Source organism: Scyliorhinus canicula, chromosome 10, assembly GCF_902713615.1.
Source record: "Scyliorhinus canicula chromosome 10, sScyCan1.1, whole genome shotgun sequence".
Lineage (NCBI taxonomy): Eukaryota > Metazoa > Chordata > Chondrichthyes > Carcharhiniformes > Scyliorhinidae > Scyliorhinus > Scyliorhinus canicula.
The window spans coordinates 7,161,292-7,178,930 of NC_052155.1; the positions used below are offsets into that span (position 1 = coordinate 7,161,292).

The 17,639-nt window shown below is 49.7% G+C and overlaps 1 protein-coding gene across 1 annotated transcript in view; it reads right to left on the minus strand.

Moving 5' to 3' along the window:
* Positions 1-6,470: 6,470 nt before the first annotated feature.
* LOC119972211 (BTB/POZ domain-containing protein KCTD1) overlaps positions 6,471-17,639 on the minus strand; it is a 196,681-nt gene continuing 185,512 nt past the window's right edge. Inside the window, exons 4-5 of the mRNA XM_038808574.1 lie at positions 13,355-13,660; positions 6,471-6,732 (exon numbers count right to left, since the gene is read on the minus strand). Of these exons, the coding sequence (XP_038664502.1) occupies positions 6,574-6,732; positions 13,355-13,660 (465 nt within the window). The 3' untranslated portion in view covers positions 6,471-6,573. The remainder of the gene's footprint in view (positions 6,733-13,354; positions 13,661-17,639) is intronic.

Consider the following 17,639-nt stretch of genomic DNA (forward strand, 5'->3'; position numbering starts at 1 on the left):
TCACAGTAACTTCATTGCATTGTTAATGTAAGCCTACTTGTGACACTAAATAAAGATTATTATTTTAAATACATTACTAGCCAATGACGATCGTCTTGACTTTAGAGATACAGCATGTTAGGCAATGTTCGCAGACGTTACGGTTTAAGATTCTATGATAAGGTCTTAGTAACTTTACAAAATGGGATTTTGTACAATCTGACAGGGAAGGTGGAATACAATCCATCGCGTTTACTTTCCCTGCATCTGCATCGCTTATAAAATCAGTGCTGGCAACGTTATCCAAAACGTTCAAGCAAATCAAACATTTATTAAGAATATGTTGTGACTATGACAGAGTAATAACTTGTTACACATCTTTGGAGTCTTTACAAAGTGCAGAGTCGGTTGCTGGTTTCTAGAAATGGCAATTGTTGGGCCTGTGTTACCACTGCAGAGTGTGTGGCCGAATCTTCCGCGTCCTGTTTCTGCTGACTTGAGAATGGCATACCAGCCCACTTCCAAATTCAAAGTTGAAGAAGTGACTGTCATGTCGCCTTGATGCTGCTTCCAAGGAAAATGAAAGCTGTCAGAAGTCCATGAAAATGCATTGTCTATCCACTTTGGACATCTGTTCTAGACCCATGGTATTTTGGCTGGGGTTTACCTCTAACTTTACAGTTGGAATGTTTGATAATGACATACAATTACATCATTGGCGTGTCCTGGCATATTCAGGTACAGAAGCTTTGCATTTGCGAGATACATACACACACACACAAGGAGGAAACCAAAATCCAAGCACACAATTTCCATCCTTCTTGCAGTGTGGAACACATTAGGTTAAGGAGAGTTTGGTTGAAACGCTGCCAATCTTAATGGTCGGATCCAATTTTCTAACGTGGAGCTGGCGTGCATTTTTAAAAACTGAGCTCAACTTACAATGCTGAATGATTTAAAACAGAAAAACATGAAACTTCCTGCTTAAAAAAAAAACGCCTTTGAATGCTTCCCTGAAACATCAGCCTCGCAGACATGACCACACATCCATTTTCACCGAAAAAAGAATTCTGAAATGTGGATTGTAGAGCCAATACAGAAAGTTACTCAAGTTATGCCTACTTCTTTTTTAAAAATAAATTTGGAGTACCCAATTCATTTTTTCCAATGAAGGAGCAATTTAGCATGGCCAACCCACCTAGCCTGCACATCTTTGGGTTGTGGGGGCGAAACCCACGCAGACACGGGGAGAATGTGCAAACTCCACACGGACAGTGACCCAGAGCCAGGCTCGAACCTGGGTCCTCAGCGCCGTGAGACAGCAGGGCTAACCCACTGCGCCACCATGCTGCCCAAGTTATGCCTACTTAAATATTTTGGGAAAAAAAGAAAAAAATAGGCTGTTAATTTTGACAAGAGAGGGGCTGGCGCAAGTCTGAAAGGCTGGTGTGAGTGGTGTCCAATAGTTAAACTGATAACCTCACAGCGGCTAATGCACAATAGGACAGAAATCGACCAGAATCTCATCTCATAATCACAACCCAGGGAGCCTGCTGCCTGTGTAAGAGGCATTTCAACAGGATTCTGATGGTTGGACGGAACACTGTACGCAAGGTATCTTCAATTCAATGACCAACACTTTTCTGAGGTGTTCAAATCCATAAATATAAGATGGTCACTGACAGGTCCAGTGGGAAGGGGGGGCTCAGGCGAAGCTTCTTTACTCGGAGTGTTTTGAGGATGTGGAACTGATGAGGGGTGAAAGGTTATCGAAGAGCAGGCAGGACTGTGAAGTTGAGGTTAAAATTGGAGCAGCTATGATCTTATTGAAATGGGGGGGGGGGGGGGGGGGGCAGGCTCGAGGGACCGAGTGGCCCACTCTTGCCCCTAATTTATATGTAATCTATCCACGTAACTAAAGTTCCTCACCCCGGAACCCTTCTTGCGAACCTTTTCTTCACAATCCATAAGTTTTTAAAATTAAATTTAGAGTACCCACTTATTTTTTTTTGCAATTAAGGGGCAATTTAGCCTGGCCAATCCACCTACCCAACACATCTTTGGGTTGTGGGGGCGAGACACACCGACAGTGACCCCGGGGCTGGGATCAAACCCGGGTCCTCGGCCCTGCGAGGCAGCAGCGCTAACCACTGCGCCACCGTGCCCACCCTCACAATCTGTAAGTTGCCAGAAAGTTCGAAGTGGAAGGCTTGGCCAGGGAGTCATTGGAATGGTTGGGTCTGGAGGTGAACCCAACATGGACGAGGGCTTCAGCACCAGATGCCAAGTCACAAGCTTGTTTTGGGTGACGGTACCCCAGACAGGACTCGAGTTCCCTCGCACGTGTAAGAGGTGGCGGTGACACAGGGCGTTGTTAAGGTGTTTAAGGGAATGCTAGGTAAGCACACAAAGGGGAACAGAATTGAAGGAGGTGCTGACAGGGTCAATTGCAGAAGATTGGTAGGTTCACGTGGAGCATAAACTCCAACAAGGACCCATCTGGGCTGATTTAAATCAATGTATTCCTTTATCCTCCCATGTTTGGCTGATGTTGGTAAATTATGATTTAATGGCACTGGAGTCTGTTGTCTATTAAACCCATTTTTCAGGTTCAAAGTATATGCCATATTCGAAAAGGATCATACACTATGCAAAAGGCAAGACCTAAATTCAAAGATAATCAACGAATGTGAACAAGGTAACGGCAACATTGAGCTAACTTCTTTTCTCCTTATATAGAAATGCAACAGGAAACGGTCTAAAGCATCCTTGTATAATAATCAGTTTAACATAAACAAATTATTTTTCCAATCATAGTATCCATTAACTTGACTGAGAAGTTCAAGCCATTGTTTTCAAACATCCCAGTCTGACTTTAAATACGGTAGAAAATGAGTTTTGATCTAATTGCAATTTACTGTAATGCATTGGTGGAGCTTCACTGCAATCCCGCAGACATTTAGACCTCTGGATTAGCCCGTCAACTGTGTGGTACAAATCTAAATGGCTGGTGTAATTGGCGTCCAACAGTTATACTGATTAGCCCACAGTAGCTAATGCACAACAGGATTCAAATCAATTTAAATGAATGAAATTAAAAGTCGCCAAAGACCATAGGCTCCTTTGAAAATGAAATGAAATGAAAATCGCTTATTGTCACGAGTAGGCTTCAAATGAAGTTACTGTGAAAAGCCCCGAGTCACCACATTCCGGCGCCTGTTCGGGGAGGCTGGTACGAGAATTGAACCGTGCTGCTGGCCTGCTTTACGGACAGGTGGTGGTTTAACCTGAGGGTCACCACACCTTAGGCGAGAAGGCGGGGCCTTTGTGGATAACCTTGGCCGGTACGGGAATTGAACCCACACTGTTGGTGTCGCTCCGCATCACAAACCAGCCGTCCAGCCTTCAGAGCTAAACCAACCGTCCGCCCTTTAGAAAAACAATCCAGGTAACCTGTTGCCTGTGTAACATGCATTTCGACAGAACTCTGCTGGTTCGACAGAGCGTTGTATGAAAGATACCTTCAAATCAATGACCAACGTGATTCAGTCCCCACTTCTCTGAGAAGTCCTATTCCAGAAGCCAGAGATATAAGATGGTCGCCAACAGATCCAGTTCGGGAATTCAGGAAAAGGATTTGTTGAGGGTACAGAATACCCATTGTCCAATATTTAAAACAAATTCTCTATATGCAAATTGAGAAATAACGTTTCCTTGTCCAAAGTGTAGTTAAAGAATCATAGAAACTCTGAGCACAGGTAGGCATTTGGAAACTGTCCATGGGTTTAATCTCATCTTTATGAAGGTTCCTTCATCCAATTTGTATTTTTTTTGTGGTTGTTTTCTAACCAACATGGGTCAATGAGAGAAGCTGGAATAGAACCATAGAACTATCGGATCCCCATAGCGCAGAAGGACACCATTCGGCCCATCGAGTCTGCACCGCTCCTTCAAAAGCGCACCCTAACTAGGCTCACTCTCCCAGCCTAGCCCCGTAAACCCACCTAACCTGCACATTTTTGGAGTGTGGGAGGAAACAGAGAAACGGGGAGAACGTGCAAACTCCACACGGTTGCCCAAGGTCAGAATCGAACTCGGGTCCCTGGTGCTGTGAGGCAGCAGGGCGCACTGTGCCACCCTATGTTTTCCTTTGATTTCCGTCATTCTTTCAGGGGATGTGGGTGTCACTGGCTGGCCCAGCATTTGCTGCCCATCCCTAATTGCCCTTGAACAGAGTGTCTCGCTCGGCCATTTCAGGGGGTAGTTAAGAGTCAACCACATTGCTGTGTGCCTAGAGTCACGTGTAGGCCAGACCGGGTAAGGACGGCAGGTTTCCCAGTCATGGTCACTATTATTGATGTCTGGCTCTATAGTTCCAGCCACCATGGGCAGATTTGAACCCATGTCCCAGGAGCATTAGCCTAGATCACTGAACTACTAGCCCAATGATGTTACCACCATCTCCTTCTGAGAGCAGAGAAGGCCAAGAGGAGATTTGAAAAAGGTGTTTAACATCATCAGGGTAGTGGATAAAGTAAATAAAGTTTCCAGCAGAAGATGATGATGGACTTTGAGTCACATGGTTGTGGGATCAGGTCCCACTCCAGGGAAGCGAGCACAATAATCAAGGCCGACCGACATTCCTGTGTGGTAGAGCTGCACTGTCAGAGGTGCTGTCTCTCGGATGAGATGTTAGGTTGAGGACACATCCCCCTTGTGTGCGCGTGTGGATGAGAAGGATCCTAGCAGGGTAGAACCAGGCTGCTTTACATCCCTCGATCGATAGTGAAAAAGCAGATGATCTGGTGATTATCACATGGCTGTCTTTGGGAGCGTGCTATGCCCAAATTGACTGCCGTGTTTCCTACAGTACAGTACAGGGGGCAGCACGGTACTGTCGCTTCACAGCTCCAGGGTCCCAGGTTCGATTCCTGGCTTGAGTCACTGTCTGTGCAGAGTCTGCACGTTCTCCCCGTGTGTGCGTAGGTTTCCTCCGGGTGCTCCAGTTTCCTCCCACAGTCCAAAGATGTGCAAGTTAGGTAGTTTGGCTGTGCTAAATTGCCCTTAGTGTCCAAAAAAAGGTTAGCTGAGGTTACAGGGATAGGGTGAAGGTATGGGCTTAGGTCAGATGCTCTTTCCAAGGGCCGGTGCAGACTCAATGGGCCGAATAGCCTCCTTCTGCTCTATAAATTCTACGATCTATGATGTCTCTTGGCCGTGAAAAGTGCTGTATAAATGCAAGACTGTCTTTGAAGTCTCAGTTTACCTTTAAATGAAATCTACAAAAAGACAAATGCTAGTGTATCATTCGAATCGCAATCCTTTGTTTCCGGGAATGGCAAGTCTTCAGCACAATGGGCTGATGCTCCATCGTCACACAGCGCTTCAGGGAAAGCAAGGGATGGGCGGGGAAGTCTGGGGAAGATCGGGTGCAAGTTTGCATTTAGACCATTTCCGAATGGTGGCCTTCCTTAACTTCTGCCGATGGCGAAATTGGGCGCTATATCAATGGAGGCTCCTTCCCGTCCCATCAATGGATGCATCAGGTTAAAATTGTGCCCCTATTGTGTGCGGCGTCCCGCACTGAAACAGCAGAATGTTGAGCCAGGGATTCCATTATGCTGCAGTAAAGGACCTTGGTCCATCAATAGCAAAAAGACTGCTTGTATTTTGGAATTTCTAGGACAAAAACAATGCAATCTGATTGCAATTTCAAAAAAGAAAAAGTACTTCTACACATTAAAATCCAATAAATTGGAAACTGCTGTTTAGCAAAGAAAATGCAACAACTCGCCTCGAGCAATTAATTCGGAGACCGGGATGAGATCGGTGATATTTTCTAAGATGACATTTACCCCAACTAATTCCCTTCAGGCAGAAAGCAGTCACGCATTATTATTACAGCTGTGAAAAAAAAACAAGAGCCATAAAGGCATACCAATGAGGATGGGGGGGAACAGGCCGTTCGGCCCATTGAACCGGCTGCCCCAGCCAGTAAGATCACGGGCTGATCGGATCGTGGCCTCAACTCTACATTCCCGCCTGTCCCACATCACCCCGCGGATCAAAAATCTACCACACCATTTCCACCTCCAACCCCCAGACGGGCAAAGGCGCCGGCGATCGACCGATACAGGTCTCCGCTTGGGCTGAAACGGCCAGTCGGCAAACCGTTTCGTTTTTGTTTTAATCCCGAGCTCGTCAAACTGACGGAACAGCGGGTTTCGAAACAAAGAGGTTTCAGGGGCGAACGGCTCGAGTGCGAAGAATTGAGGGGGGGGGGGGGGGGGGGGGAAATGTTGCCCGTAGACTTGCCAAGTCACTGTCAAGAACGAAAAAGAAACTTTTCCAAAACAAAAAAAAATGATAAATATTTCATGATGTCCCACAAACTCCATCAGTGGATTTGGATGCAGTCTCGGGCAAAGACTTGTTGCCACGTTCAGGTTGGTAACCGACAGTCAATATCTTTAACCAAATGAGTGCGTGTGTTTTTTTTAAAACTTATTTATTTTTTTTCATAATTTTTTTTCACTTTTTGCTCTCTCTTTCGCTCTCTCTCTCTCCCCCGCCCCCCGCCCCGAGTGTGTCCGTTCAGTCCAGTGGTTCTTGTTTTATTCGAATGACAGGCGGAATGCGCGATAATCGTCTGATTTCCCGCCTCAGTACATATTCGCTAAACTGGGAAGAGTCGACGCCACCACCGTTGGAGCCAACGATTTCAAATCCCTTCAGCTGCAACCGCTCCAAGACCTGCCAAAGGAAATTAGAGATGTGAAACACACGGCCACATTAAACTTTCATGTCCCCCCACCCCCACGTTTCACCAGGGAAACAATTCAGTTCTCCAAAGCCAGCTCTCTCCCCTAGCCAGGGCCACCATCGCAGCTCCAGGCCACCCAAAAGATTGGCTTAGATTAACAATTTCCATTATTCATTTAATGTTTGGGAGAGTTGTCATTCTAAACTGACTTTTGGCAAATCACAGAATATAATGAATCCAAGCTGCGATCTCTGTAAGAGAGAGAGAGAGAGAGAGAGAAAAGAAATGCCCTTTCGGAAAATCGCGAAAGACATGTCGATGCATTCCGCCAGAGATTAACAACAAATGTCTCAAACACCGACGGGGATTTAGATATTTTAGCTAAAGCCTCTAAATGAGCCACTTGAAGGTTTTCCCGAATTCATCACAATTCAGTTCCTTTTGCTAGTACAGGGTGACTGGCAGGCGCTGTCTGATATGACGGGGGCGGTGGAAGCAGATTCATAATTTTCAAAAGGGAACTGGATAAATATCTGAAGGACAAAGAAACAGCAGGGTATGGGGAAAGAGTGGGAAGTGGAACGAATCAGATCACTCTTTGAAGGCTGCAAATAAAAGGTGTGGCCATGGGTACCCACATGGGCTCCAGGTAGGCCCGTCTTTTTGTGGGATAGGTGGAACTTGCCTTTTTTTAAAAAGTAAATTTAGAGTACCCAATTCATTTTTTCCAATTAAGGGGCAATTTAGCGTGGCCAATCCACCTAACTTGCACATTGTTGGGCTGTGGGGTGAAACCCATGCAAACACGGGGAGAATGTGCAAACTCCACACGGACAGTGACCCAGAGCCGGGATTTAACCTGGGCGCCGTGAGGCAGCAGGGCTAACCCACTGCGCCACCGTGCTGCCCTAGGTGGAACTCTCCTTGTTCCAGTCCTACTCAGCCCTGCTCCCACACCTCTCTTTCCATGACATGGATGACTGTGTTGCTGCTGCTTCCTGCTGTCGCCTGGACCTCTCTCACCTCCACAAGGTCCATCTCTGACACTTCCCTTCCGCCCCTTGATCTCTTGGTCTCCACTTCCAGTGATGGACTGACCACCAATATTCATTGCACCCCGCTCCCTGGAAGGAGTCCATCCCATTCTCCCAGTTTCTCCACCTCCGTCGCACCTGTTCTGATGATTCCACCTTCCAAAACGGCACTCCTGACATGTCAGCCTTTTTCTTTAACCGATGATCTCCTCGCCCACTTTGTGTCTGTCAGAGAACTCAATCAGGCGTGGACCATCTCCTGCACCTCTGCCCTCACCACTGCCCCTCCATCCTGGAACCATGATATAAAGTCACACTTGTCCTCACTTTTCAGTCCATCACCTCTACGTTTAAAGGATCATCCTCCGCACCATTTCTGCCAACTCCAGAACCATGGGCGGGATTCTCTGATCCTGAGGCTAAGTGTTGACGCTGTCGGAGACGTCGCGTTTCTCGACGGTGTCAACACGGCCTCAGAGACAGCAATTCTGGCCCCTACAGGGGGTCAGCACGGCACTGGAGCAGTTCACGCTGCTCCAGCTGCTGATCCCGGCGTGTACTGGGCGCCGCGGGGGTCAGTGCATGTGCAGTGGCTCCATCAATGCGCGCATGCGCAGTGGCTCCATCAATGCGCACATGCGCAGTGGCTCCCTTCAATGCGCGCATGTGCAGTGGCTCCCTTCAATGCGCGCATGCGCAGTGGCTCCCTTCAATGCGCGCATGCGCAGTGGCTCCATCAATGCGCGCATGCGCAGTGGCTCCCTTCAATGCGCGCATGCGCAGTGGCTCCCTTCAATGCGCGCATGCGCAGTGGCTCCCTTCAATACGCCCATGCGCAGCGGCTCCCTTCAATGCGCGCATGCGCAGTGGCTCCCTTCAATACGCCCATGCGCAGCGGCTCCCTTCAATGCGTCATGCGCAGTGGCTCCCTTCAATGCGCGCATGCGCAGTGGCTCCATCAATGCGCGCATGCGCAGTGGCTCCATCAATGCACGCATGCGCAGTGGCTCCCTTCAATGCGCGCATGCGCAGTGGCTCCCTTCAATGCGCCCATGCGCAGTGGCTCCCTTCAATGCGCGCATGCGCAGTGGCTCCCTTCAATGCGCGCATGCGCAGTGGCTCCCTTCAATGCGCGCATGCGCAGTGGCTCCCTTCAATGCGCGCATGCGCAGTGGCTCCCTTCAATGCGCGCATGCGCAGTGGCTCCCTTCAATGCGCGCATGTGCAGTGGCTCCCTTCAATGCGCGCATGCGCAGTGGCTCCCTTCAATGCGCGCATGTGCAGTGGCTCCCTTCAATGCGCGCATGCGCAGTGGCTCCCTTCAATGCGGGATCAAAATTGGGACCCTGGAGGTGTGAAACAACTGTGCTAACCGCTGTGCTACCGTGCCCCCCTCAAATCGGTAACTCTGGGCACGACCCAGCGGCCTCGCGAGGCGACGAGGCCGGTAAATCTCAGGAGAGGCCTCTACACCAAACTAACTGTCGATCCATGACAGTATTAGTAGGAGTGGCCACCATACAGACCTTGTGGAGACATTCCATCTTCTGATTCAAGATACCCTCCATTGTGCTGTGTGTCTTCTTGACATCAAGGAGCCTGAACAACCCTGGAGCCAATGGGAATCACTGTTGGGCGCAGGCGGGAAGGAAAATCGGTGTTCGGCGCGGGAATCGGTGTTGGGTGCCGGGGGCGGGGGAATCGGTGTTGGGGGGCCAGGGGCGGGGGAATCGGTGTTGGGCGCCGGGGGCGGGGGAATCGGTGTTGGGCGCCGGGGGCGGGGGAATCGGTGTTGGGCGCCAGGGCTGTTCAGTGCTATTCAGCACCATTTGCAACTCCTCAGATAATGAAGCAGTCCATGTCCAAATGTAGCAAGACCTGGACAATATCCAAACTTAGGCTGACAAATGGTAAGTAACATTCTCGTCGTCCCTGGATATTCAATGACTCTATCAACATCCTGGTGGTTACCATTGATCAGAAACTGAACTGGACTAACCACATGAGAGGGGAAAAGTTTAAGGGAGATATGCGTGAAAAGTTATTTATGCCGAGGGTGGTGGGTGCCTGGAACGCATTGCCGGCGGAGGTGGTAGAGGCGGGCACGATAGCGTCATTTAAGATGTATCTAGACAGATACGTGAATGGGCAGGGAGCAGAGGGATACAGATCCTTAGAAAATAGGCGACAGTTTTAGATAGAGGATCTGGATCGGCGCAGGCTTGGAGGGCCGAAGGGCCTGTTCCTGTGCTGTAATTTTTCTTTGTTCTTTATATAAATACTGCGGCTAGCAGGGCAAGTCAGAGATTATATATCTTGTGGCAAGTAACTCCCCTCCTGACCTCCCAAAAGCCTGTCCACCATCTTCGAAACACAAGTCAGGAATGTAATGGAATATTCCCCTCTTGCCTGCATGAGTGCAGCTCCAATAACACTCAAGAAGCTCAACACCACCCAGGACAAAGCAGCCCAATTGATCGGCACCTCATGCACAAACATTCACTCCCTCCACCACCAACGCACAGTGACAGCCGTGTGTACCAGATGAGCTACAGGAACTCACCAAGGCTTCTTTCAACAAGACCATCTAAACTTGTGACATCTACCATCTAGAAGGTCAAGGGCAGCAGAGACCTGAATCCCAATCCGCCCCCCCCTCCCCCCCAAGTCATTCACCACCCTGACTTGGAAATATATCACCGTTCTTTCACTGTCACTGGGCTAAAAACCCTAGACTCCCTCTCCAACAGCACTGTGGGTGTACCTACACCAGATGGGTTCAAGAATGGGGCTCACCACCACTTTCTCAAGGGGCAATTAGGGATTGGCAACAAATGCTGGCCTAGCAGTGATGCCCACCTCCCATTATAATAATCTTTATTATTGTCACAAGTAGGCTGACATTAACACTGCAATGATGTTACTGTGAAAAGCCCCTAGTCTCCACATTCCGGCGTCTGTTCGGGTACACCGAGGGAGAATTCTGAATGTCCAATTCACGTAATAGTCTTTCGGGACTTGTGGGAGGAACTCGGAGCACCCGGAGGAAACCCACGCAGACATGGGGAGAATGTGCAGACTCTGCACAGACAGTGACCCTTGCTGGAAATTGAACCCGGGTCCCTGGCTCTGTGAAGCCACAGTGTTAACCACTGTGCTACCATGCCCCCCCCCACTTCAGACAGCATGATGGAAGGCAGGTCATTGATGAAGCAGCTGAAGACAGTTGGGCCTAGGACACTACTCCGAGGATCTCCTGCAGCTAGGGCTCCTTGATGCCACACTCGGTCAAATGCTGCCTTGATGTAAAGGGCAGCACTCTCACCTCACCTCTGGCATTCAGCTCTTTAGTCCATGTTTGAACCAAGGCTGCAAGGAGGTCAGGAGCTGAGTGACCCTGGAGGAACCCAAACTGTGTATTCTTGCTGAGTAAGGGCCGCTTGATAACACTGTTGATGACTCCTTCCATCACTTTGCTGATGATGGAGAGTAGACTGATAGGGCGGTAATTGGCTGGGCTGGATTTGTCCTGTTTCTGGTGTACAACTTTCCACATTGCTGGGTAGGTGCCAGTGTTGTAGCTGTACTGGAACAGCTTGGCTAGGGCTGCAGCAAGATCTGGAGTACAGGTCGTCAGTACCATTGCCGGAATATTGTCAGGCCCGTAGCCTTTGCCGTATGGAGTGCCTTCAGCTGTTTCTTGATATCACGTGGAGTGAATCGTATTGGCTGAAGACACATCTGTGATGCTGGGGACCTCTGGAGGAGACCGAGATGGATCATCCACTCGGCACTTCTGGCTGAAGATTGTAGCGAATGCCTCAGCCTTGTCTTTTTCATTGATGTGCTGGGCCCCTCCATCATTGAGGACGGGTATATTGTGGAGCCTCCTCCTCCAGTGAGTTGTTTAATTGTGCACCACCATTCACGGCTGGATGTGGCAAGACTGCAGAGCTTAGATCTGATGCGTTTGTTATGCAATCCCTTAGCTCTGTCTATCACTTGCAGCTTATGCTGTTTGGCCACAAGTAGTCCTGTGTTGTAGCTTCACCAGGTTGACTCCTCATTTTTCGGTCTGCCTGGTGTTGTTCCTGGCATGCTCTCCTGCACCCTTCATTGACCCAGGGTTGATCCCCTGGCTGGGTGGTAATGGTAGAGTGGGGGATATGCCGGGCCAGTTACAGATTGTGGCTGAGCACAATTCTGCTGCTGCGGATGGCCCACAGCGCCTCATGGATGCCCAGTCTTGAGTTGCGAGATCTGTTTGAAGTCTATCCCATTTATCACGGTGATAGTGCCACACATCACGATGGAGGGTATCCCCAATGTGAAGATGGGATTTTGTCTCCACAATAAATCGCGGCCACTGTATCTTCAAGAGGTCAGAGGCTAGGAATCCTGCGGTGAGTAACTCACTGCCTGATTCCCCAAAGCCTGTCCACCATCTACAAGGCACAAGTCAGGAGTGTGATGGAATACTCTCCACTTGCCTGGATGAGTGCAGCTCCAACAACACTCATGAAGCTCAACACCATCCAGGACAAAGGAGCCCCGCTTGATTGGCACCCCATCCACAAACATTCACTCCCTCTATCAGTGGCAGCCGTGTGTAGCATCTACAAGATGCACTGCAGCAACCTATTGAGACGGCACTTTCTAAACCCATGACTGGTACAATATAGTACAAGGGCAGCAAACACATGGGGAAAAACATCATTTGGACATTCCCCGCCGAACCACACACCACCCTGACTTAGAAACATATCGTCGTTCCTTCACTGTCGCTGGCTCTAAATCCTGGAACTCTCTCCCTAACAGCACAGTGGATGTACCTACACCACATGGCCTGCAGCGGTTCAAGAAGGCAGCGCACCACCATCTTCTCCAGGGAAATTAGGGATGGGCAATAAATACTGGCCTGGTGGCACTCACATTCCTTGAATGATTGAAAAAACCCATTTCTAACCCAACCTGGAAAGTCTTGTGAATCAGTAGGCCTCGTCCCTGCCTCTCAGCCAGAAACTCTGAGCCTGATCTAATGGCCCAACGCGAGAGGCCTCTGCCGAGATCTAATCGTCTCGCCACGTCTCGCAGGATCTAACTGGATCTCGGTAGGCATCACAATCTGGATCCCGCCCACAATGGGTGGAGTTGGGCAGCCTTAAATACATCTCTGCCATTTCGCCTGCATGGGGATTGAGCCCAGGGGTGCTCTGCCCTTATGAGGTGGGGGCTCGAGGAACACAACAGGAATGTTGGAGAATTGGCAGGGGGGGGGTTAGTGGTCCCGGGGGTTGGCGTTGGGGGATTGAGAGATCAAGGCGGCATTTCTATCAGTAAGCGCGACCTCGATGGGGTCTTCCCGAAAAAATAACGACCTTCCGTGTCTCCCTGCTAAACCCGTCCACAACGAGCCTCTTTCACCCCGTTTAATCGCAACCTCTGGGTTCAAATTCAACTTCAGGACTTGTTGACCACAGGAGTTGCATTTCATGACGCGACTCAAAGAGTGTGACAATCAGGCCCCTAATTGTTCCGACATTCTCGTGCACGTGGAGAACGTGAACTGAATCATTACCTGGACAGAGTTGAGGTGGCAGTAACCATTGAGAGGGAAGCGGATGACGTGTGTCGAGTCATGGTTCCAGCCTGCGTTGATAGAGTTGCACATCACATCCCCGATTTCCGGGAACACCTCTTCGATCAAGGCCTTGTCTCCGCTCAGAGTGATCCGCTCCCCGAGGTCGGGAGCCACCCGCACCACCAGGCACTCACATGGCCGGGAGAAGCGGCCCAGCTCCCTCTCCTGTTTCCACCGCTCCAGCTCAATCAGCATAGGCTGCAAATGGAAGTACTTGGCCTCTTCGTACAACAGGCTGTAATCCTGAACACAACACAGACAAGAAAAGGGGCTTTAGAACGTTGGCCAATACTGAAATACATCCTCAGGCATTTGCACTATGTGCATAGAAGATAGGAGCAGGAGGAGGCCTTTTGGCCCTTCGAGCCTGCTCCGCCATTCATCACGATCATGGCTGATCATCCAACTCAATAGCAGCGATAGACAAACTGGAACCACAGATATATATTATTTTTAAAAAAGACTTGCATTTACGTTAAGGCAAGTGAAATTACGATTCCCTGCTAAATGGAGATGATTAGGTAATTCAGTAAAAACAAAAGGAAAGACTTGCATTTATTTACATGGTGCTTTACACAACCGCACAATCTCTCAAAGCACTTTACAGCCAATTAAATAATTTTGAAATCTAGTCCCTGTTGTAACGTTGAAAGGTGCCAGCAGCCAATTTCCGCTCAGCAAGCCTCGGTGAACAGCTATACTGATAATGAACAGAGCATCTGCTTGTCTGAAAATGCTGGACAATCTCAGCAGGTCTGGCAGCCTCCGAGGAGAGAGAAGGGAGCACACGTTTCTAGTCTGGATGACTCTTTGCCAAAGCTGGAGGGAACTCTGGAGGGACAGCACAGTAGCACGGTGGTTAGCTTCACAGCGCCAGGGTCCCAGGTTCGATTCCCGGCTTGGCTCACTGTCTGTGCGGAGTCTGCACGGTTTCCCTGTGTCTGCGTGGTTTTCATCCGGGTGCTCCCATCTCCTCCCACAAGTCCCGAAAGACGTGATGTTAGGTGAATTGGCCGTTCTGAATTCTCACTCTGTGTACCCAAACAGGTGTCGGAATGTGGCGACTAGGGGATGATCACAGTAACTTCATTGCAGTGTTAATGCCAGCCTACTTGTGACACTAATAAAGATATTTAGTGTTAGTGTGTAAAGTTTTGGTCTCTTTACCGAGAATGTTCCAGACGGGGTGGATTCTGAGAGGATGTTTCGTTTTGTGGAAGAGACAGTTTAAAAATAAGGGGTCTCCCCCACTCAAGATGGAGAGGAGGAGATATTTGTCACTCAGAGGGTCGTTAGTCTGTAGAATAGTCTTTCTCGGAGAGTGGTGGAGGCTGGATGAATGGATATCGTTTAGGCCGAGTCTTGACTGACAGGGGAGTCAAAGGGTACAGGGGGTCAGTGGGAAAGTGGAGTTGAGACCACAATCAGATCAGGTATGGCCTTCTCAAATGGCGGAGCAGGCGCGAGGGGCTGAATGGCTTAACCTTGCTCATAATTCATACGTTTATACGCCAATGGAAAGGGTCCAAATGCCTTAGAGGGAGTGCAGTGAAGGTTCACTTGACATGCACCCCGGGAGGGATTGATTAAACTAAGCACATATGTAATTTCAACATATAAAATTACTATTTTGGGTACTTCTTGAAGTACCCAATTCTTTTCTTTCCCCATTTAAGGCACAATTTAGCGTGGCCAATCCACCTACTCTGCACATCTTTGGGTTGTGGGGCGAGGCCCACGGGGAGAATGTGCAAACTCCACATGGAATCGAACCCGGGTTCTCAGTGCAGTGAAGCAGCAGTGCTAACCGCTGGGTTACTGTGCGCACCTGCTCCCCCCCCCCCCGTATAAAATTCTTAAGGATAGGTGCAGAGAAAATGTTTGCCCTGGATGGGTGAAATCCTGATCACGGGGTCAGAGTCTCAGAATAAGAAGTCAGCCATTCAAGACTGAGCTGAGAGGAAATGTCTTCACTCAGAGGATTGAGTGTCTTTGGAATTTACCAGCCCCTGGGATGGTCAGTCCCTGGGATGGTCAGCCCCATGGATGGTCAGTCCCTGGGATGGTCAGCCCCATGGATGGTCAGTCCCTGGGATGGTCAGCCCCTGGGATAGTCAGCCCTATGGATGGTCAGCCCCACGGATGGTCAGTCCCTGGGATGGTCAGCCCCATGGATGGTCAGTCCCTGGGATGGTCAGCCCCATGGATGGTCAGCCCCTGGGATAGTCAGCCCTATGGATGGTCAGCCCCACGGATGGTCAGTCCCTGGGATGGTCAGCCCCTGGGATGGTCAGCCCCACGGATGGTCAGCCCCACGGATGGTCAGCCCCACGGATGGTCAGCCCCTGGGATGATCAGCCCCTGGGTTGGTCAGTCCCTGGGATGGTCAGCCCCTGGGATGGTCAGCCCCTGGGATGGACAGCCCCTGGGATGGTCAGCCCCTGGGATGGTCAGCCCCTGGGATGGTCAGCCCCTGGGATGGTCAGCCCCTGGGATGGTCAGCCCCTGGGATGGTCAGCCCTATGGATGGTCAGCCCTATGGATGGTCAGCCCCTGGGATGGACAGCCCCTGGGTTGGTCAGTCCCTGGGATGGACAGTCCCTGGGATGGTCAGCCCCTGGGATGGTCAGCCCCTGGAGCAGGTGCAAGGCAGGTGTTGATGGATTTTAAGGCACTAAGTGAATGAAGAGATGCGGGGGTATTGGAGGAGCTGGTGTTCAGGTTGCACGATCAGTTATGATCTTGAATGTCAGAGCAGGGTGGCTCCTCTTTCCCATTTCCCTCGTCAGCCAGTGTTGCGAGTTACCGAGACCGGTCCTCTACATTCTCCAGTTGCTGCGTTTCCTAGTGAAATAATCAATTTGAATTCTTCAATTATCATCCACGGTTGCATGCAGTGACAGCCCTACTGGGAGCTATTGCTGCAGCCTCGGTAATGTTTGCTGAATTCTCTGTAGGCTCTCCAAAACAGAGGTCCCATCCTGCATGTCCTCATCGCCAACTCAGTGGTTGAAACAGGGGTGCAAAGACAAAGAACGATACAGCACAGGTACAGGCCCTTCGGCCCTCCAAGCCTGTACCGGTCATGATACCAACCTTTGCCAAAACCCTCAGCACTTCCTTGTGCCGTATCCCTCTATACGCATCCTATCCATGTGTTTGTCAAGATGCCTTTTGAAAGCCGTTAATGTATCTGCTTCCACAACCTCCCCTGGCAACGTGTTCCAGGCACTCACCACCCTCTGCGTAAAAACCTGCCTCGCACATCTCCTCTAAACTTTGCCCCACGGACCGTAAACCTATGCCCCCTGGTGACTGACCCCTCCACCCTGGGAAAGAGCGCCTGCCCATCCACTCTATCAATACCCTTCATAATTTTGTAGACCTCTATCAGGTCACCCCTCAACCTCTGATTTCTAATGAAAACAGTCCGAGTCTATTCAGCCTCCACATAGCTAACACTCTCCAGAACAGGCAACACCCTGGTAAACTGCCTCTGCACCCTCTCCAAAGCCTCCACATCTTTCTGCTAGTGTGGCGACCAGAAGTGTGCGCAATATTCCAAGTGCGGCCTTCCCAAGGTTCTATGCAACTGTAGCATGACTTGCCAGTTTTTATACTCGATGCCCCGTCCAATGAAGGCAAGCATTCCATATGCTTTCTTGACTACCTTGTCCACTTGTGTTGCCACCTTCAAAGATCTGTAGACCTGCACGCCTAGATCTCTCTGACTTTCTATATTCCTAAGACTTTTACTATTTCGGTATATTTCTCCCCTATGTTAGACCTAGGTGCGTTTATATCCAGGCCTTTCACAACCCCAGGAAGTCCCAAAGCTCAGACAGCCGACCACACTTTCAAGTGTAGCCACCTGTTGTAATGTAGGAAACGTTGCAGAGAGTATGTACACAGCAAGATCCCACAAATATCAAGGAGATGACGACCAGATCTGCTTATTTTTAAGGAGATGTTGGTTGATGGATAAATATTGGCCAGAACAGGGAGTGGCAGGAAGCAGAGGGTGGTGGTCGAGGGAGTGTTCTTCTGACTGGAAGCCTGTGTCCAGTGGGGTCCAGCAGGGATCAGTGTCCTTGCTGTTTGTGGTTTATATAAATGATTTAGACATGAATGTAGGAGGGTTGATCAGTAAGTTTGTGGATGGTACGAAAATTGGTGGGGTGGTAAAGAGGAGAATGGCCTTCGATTACAGGAGGATATAGAT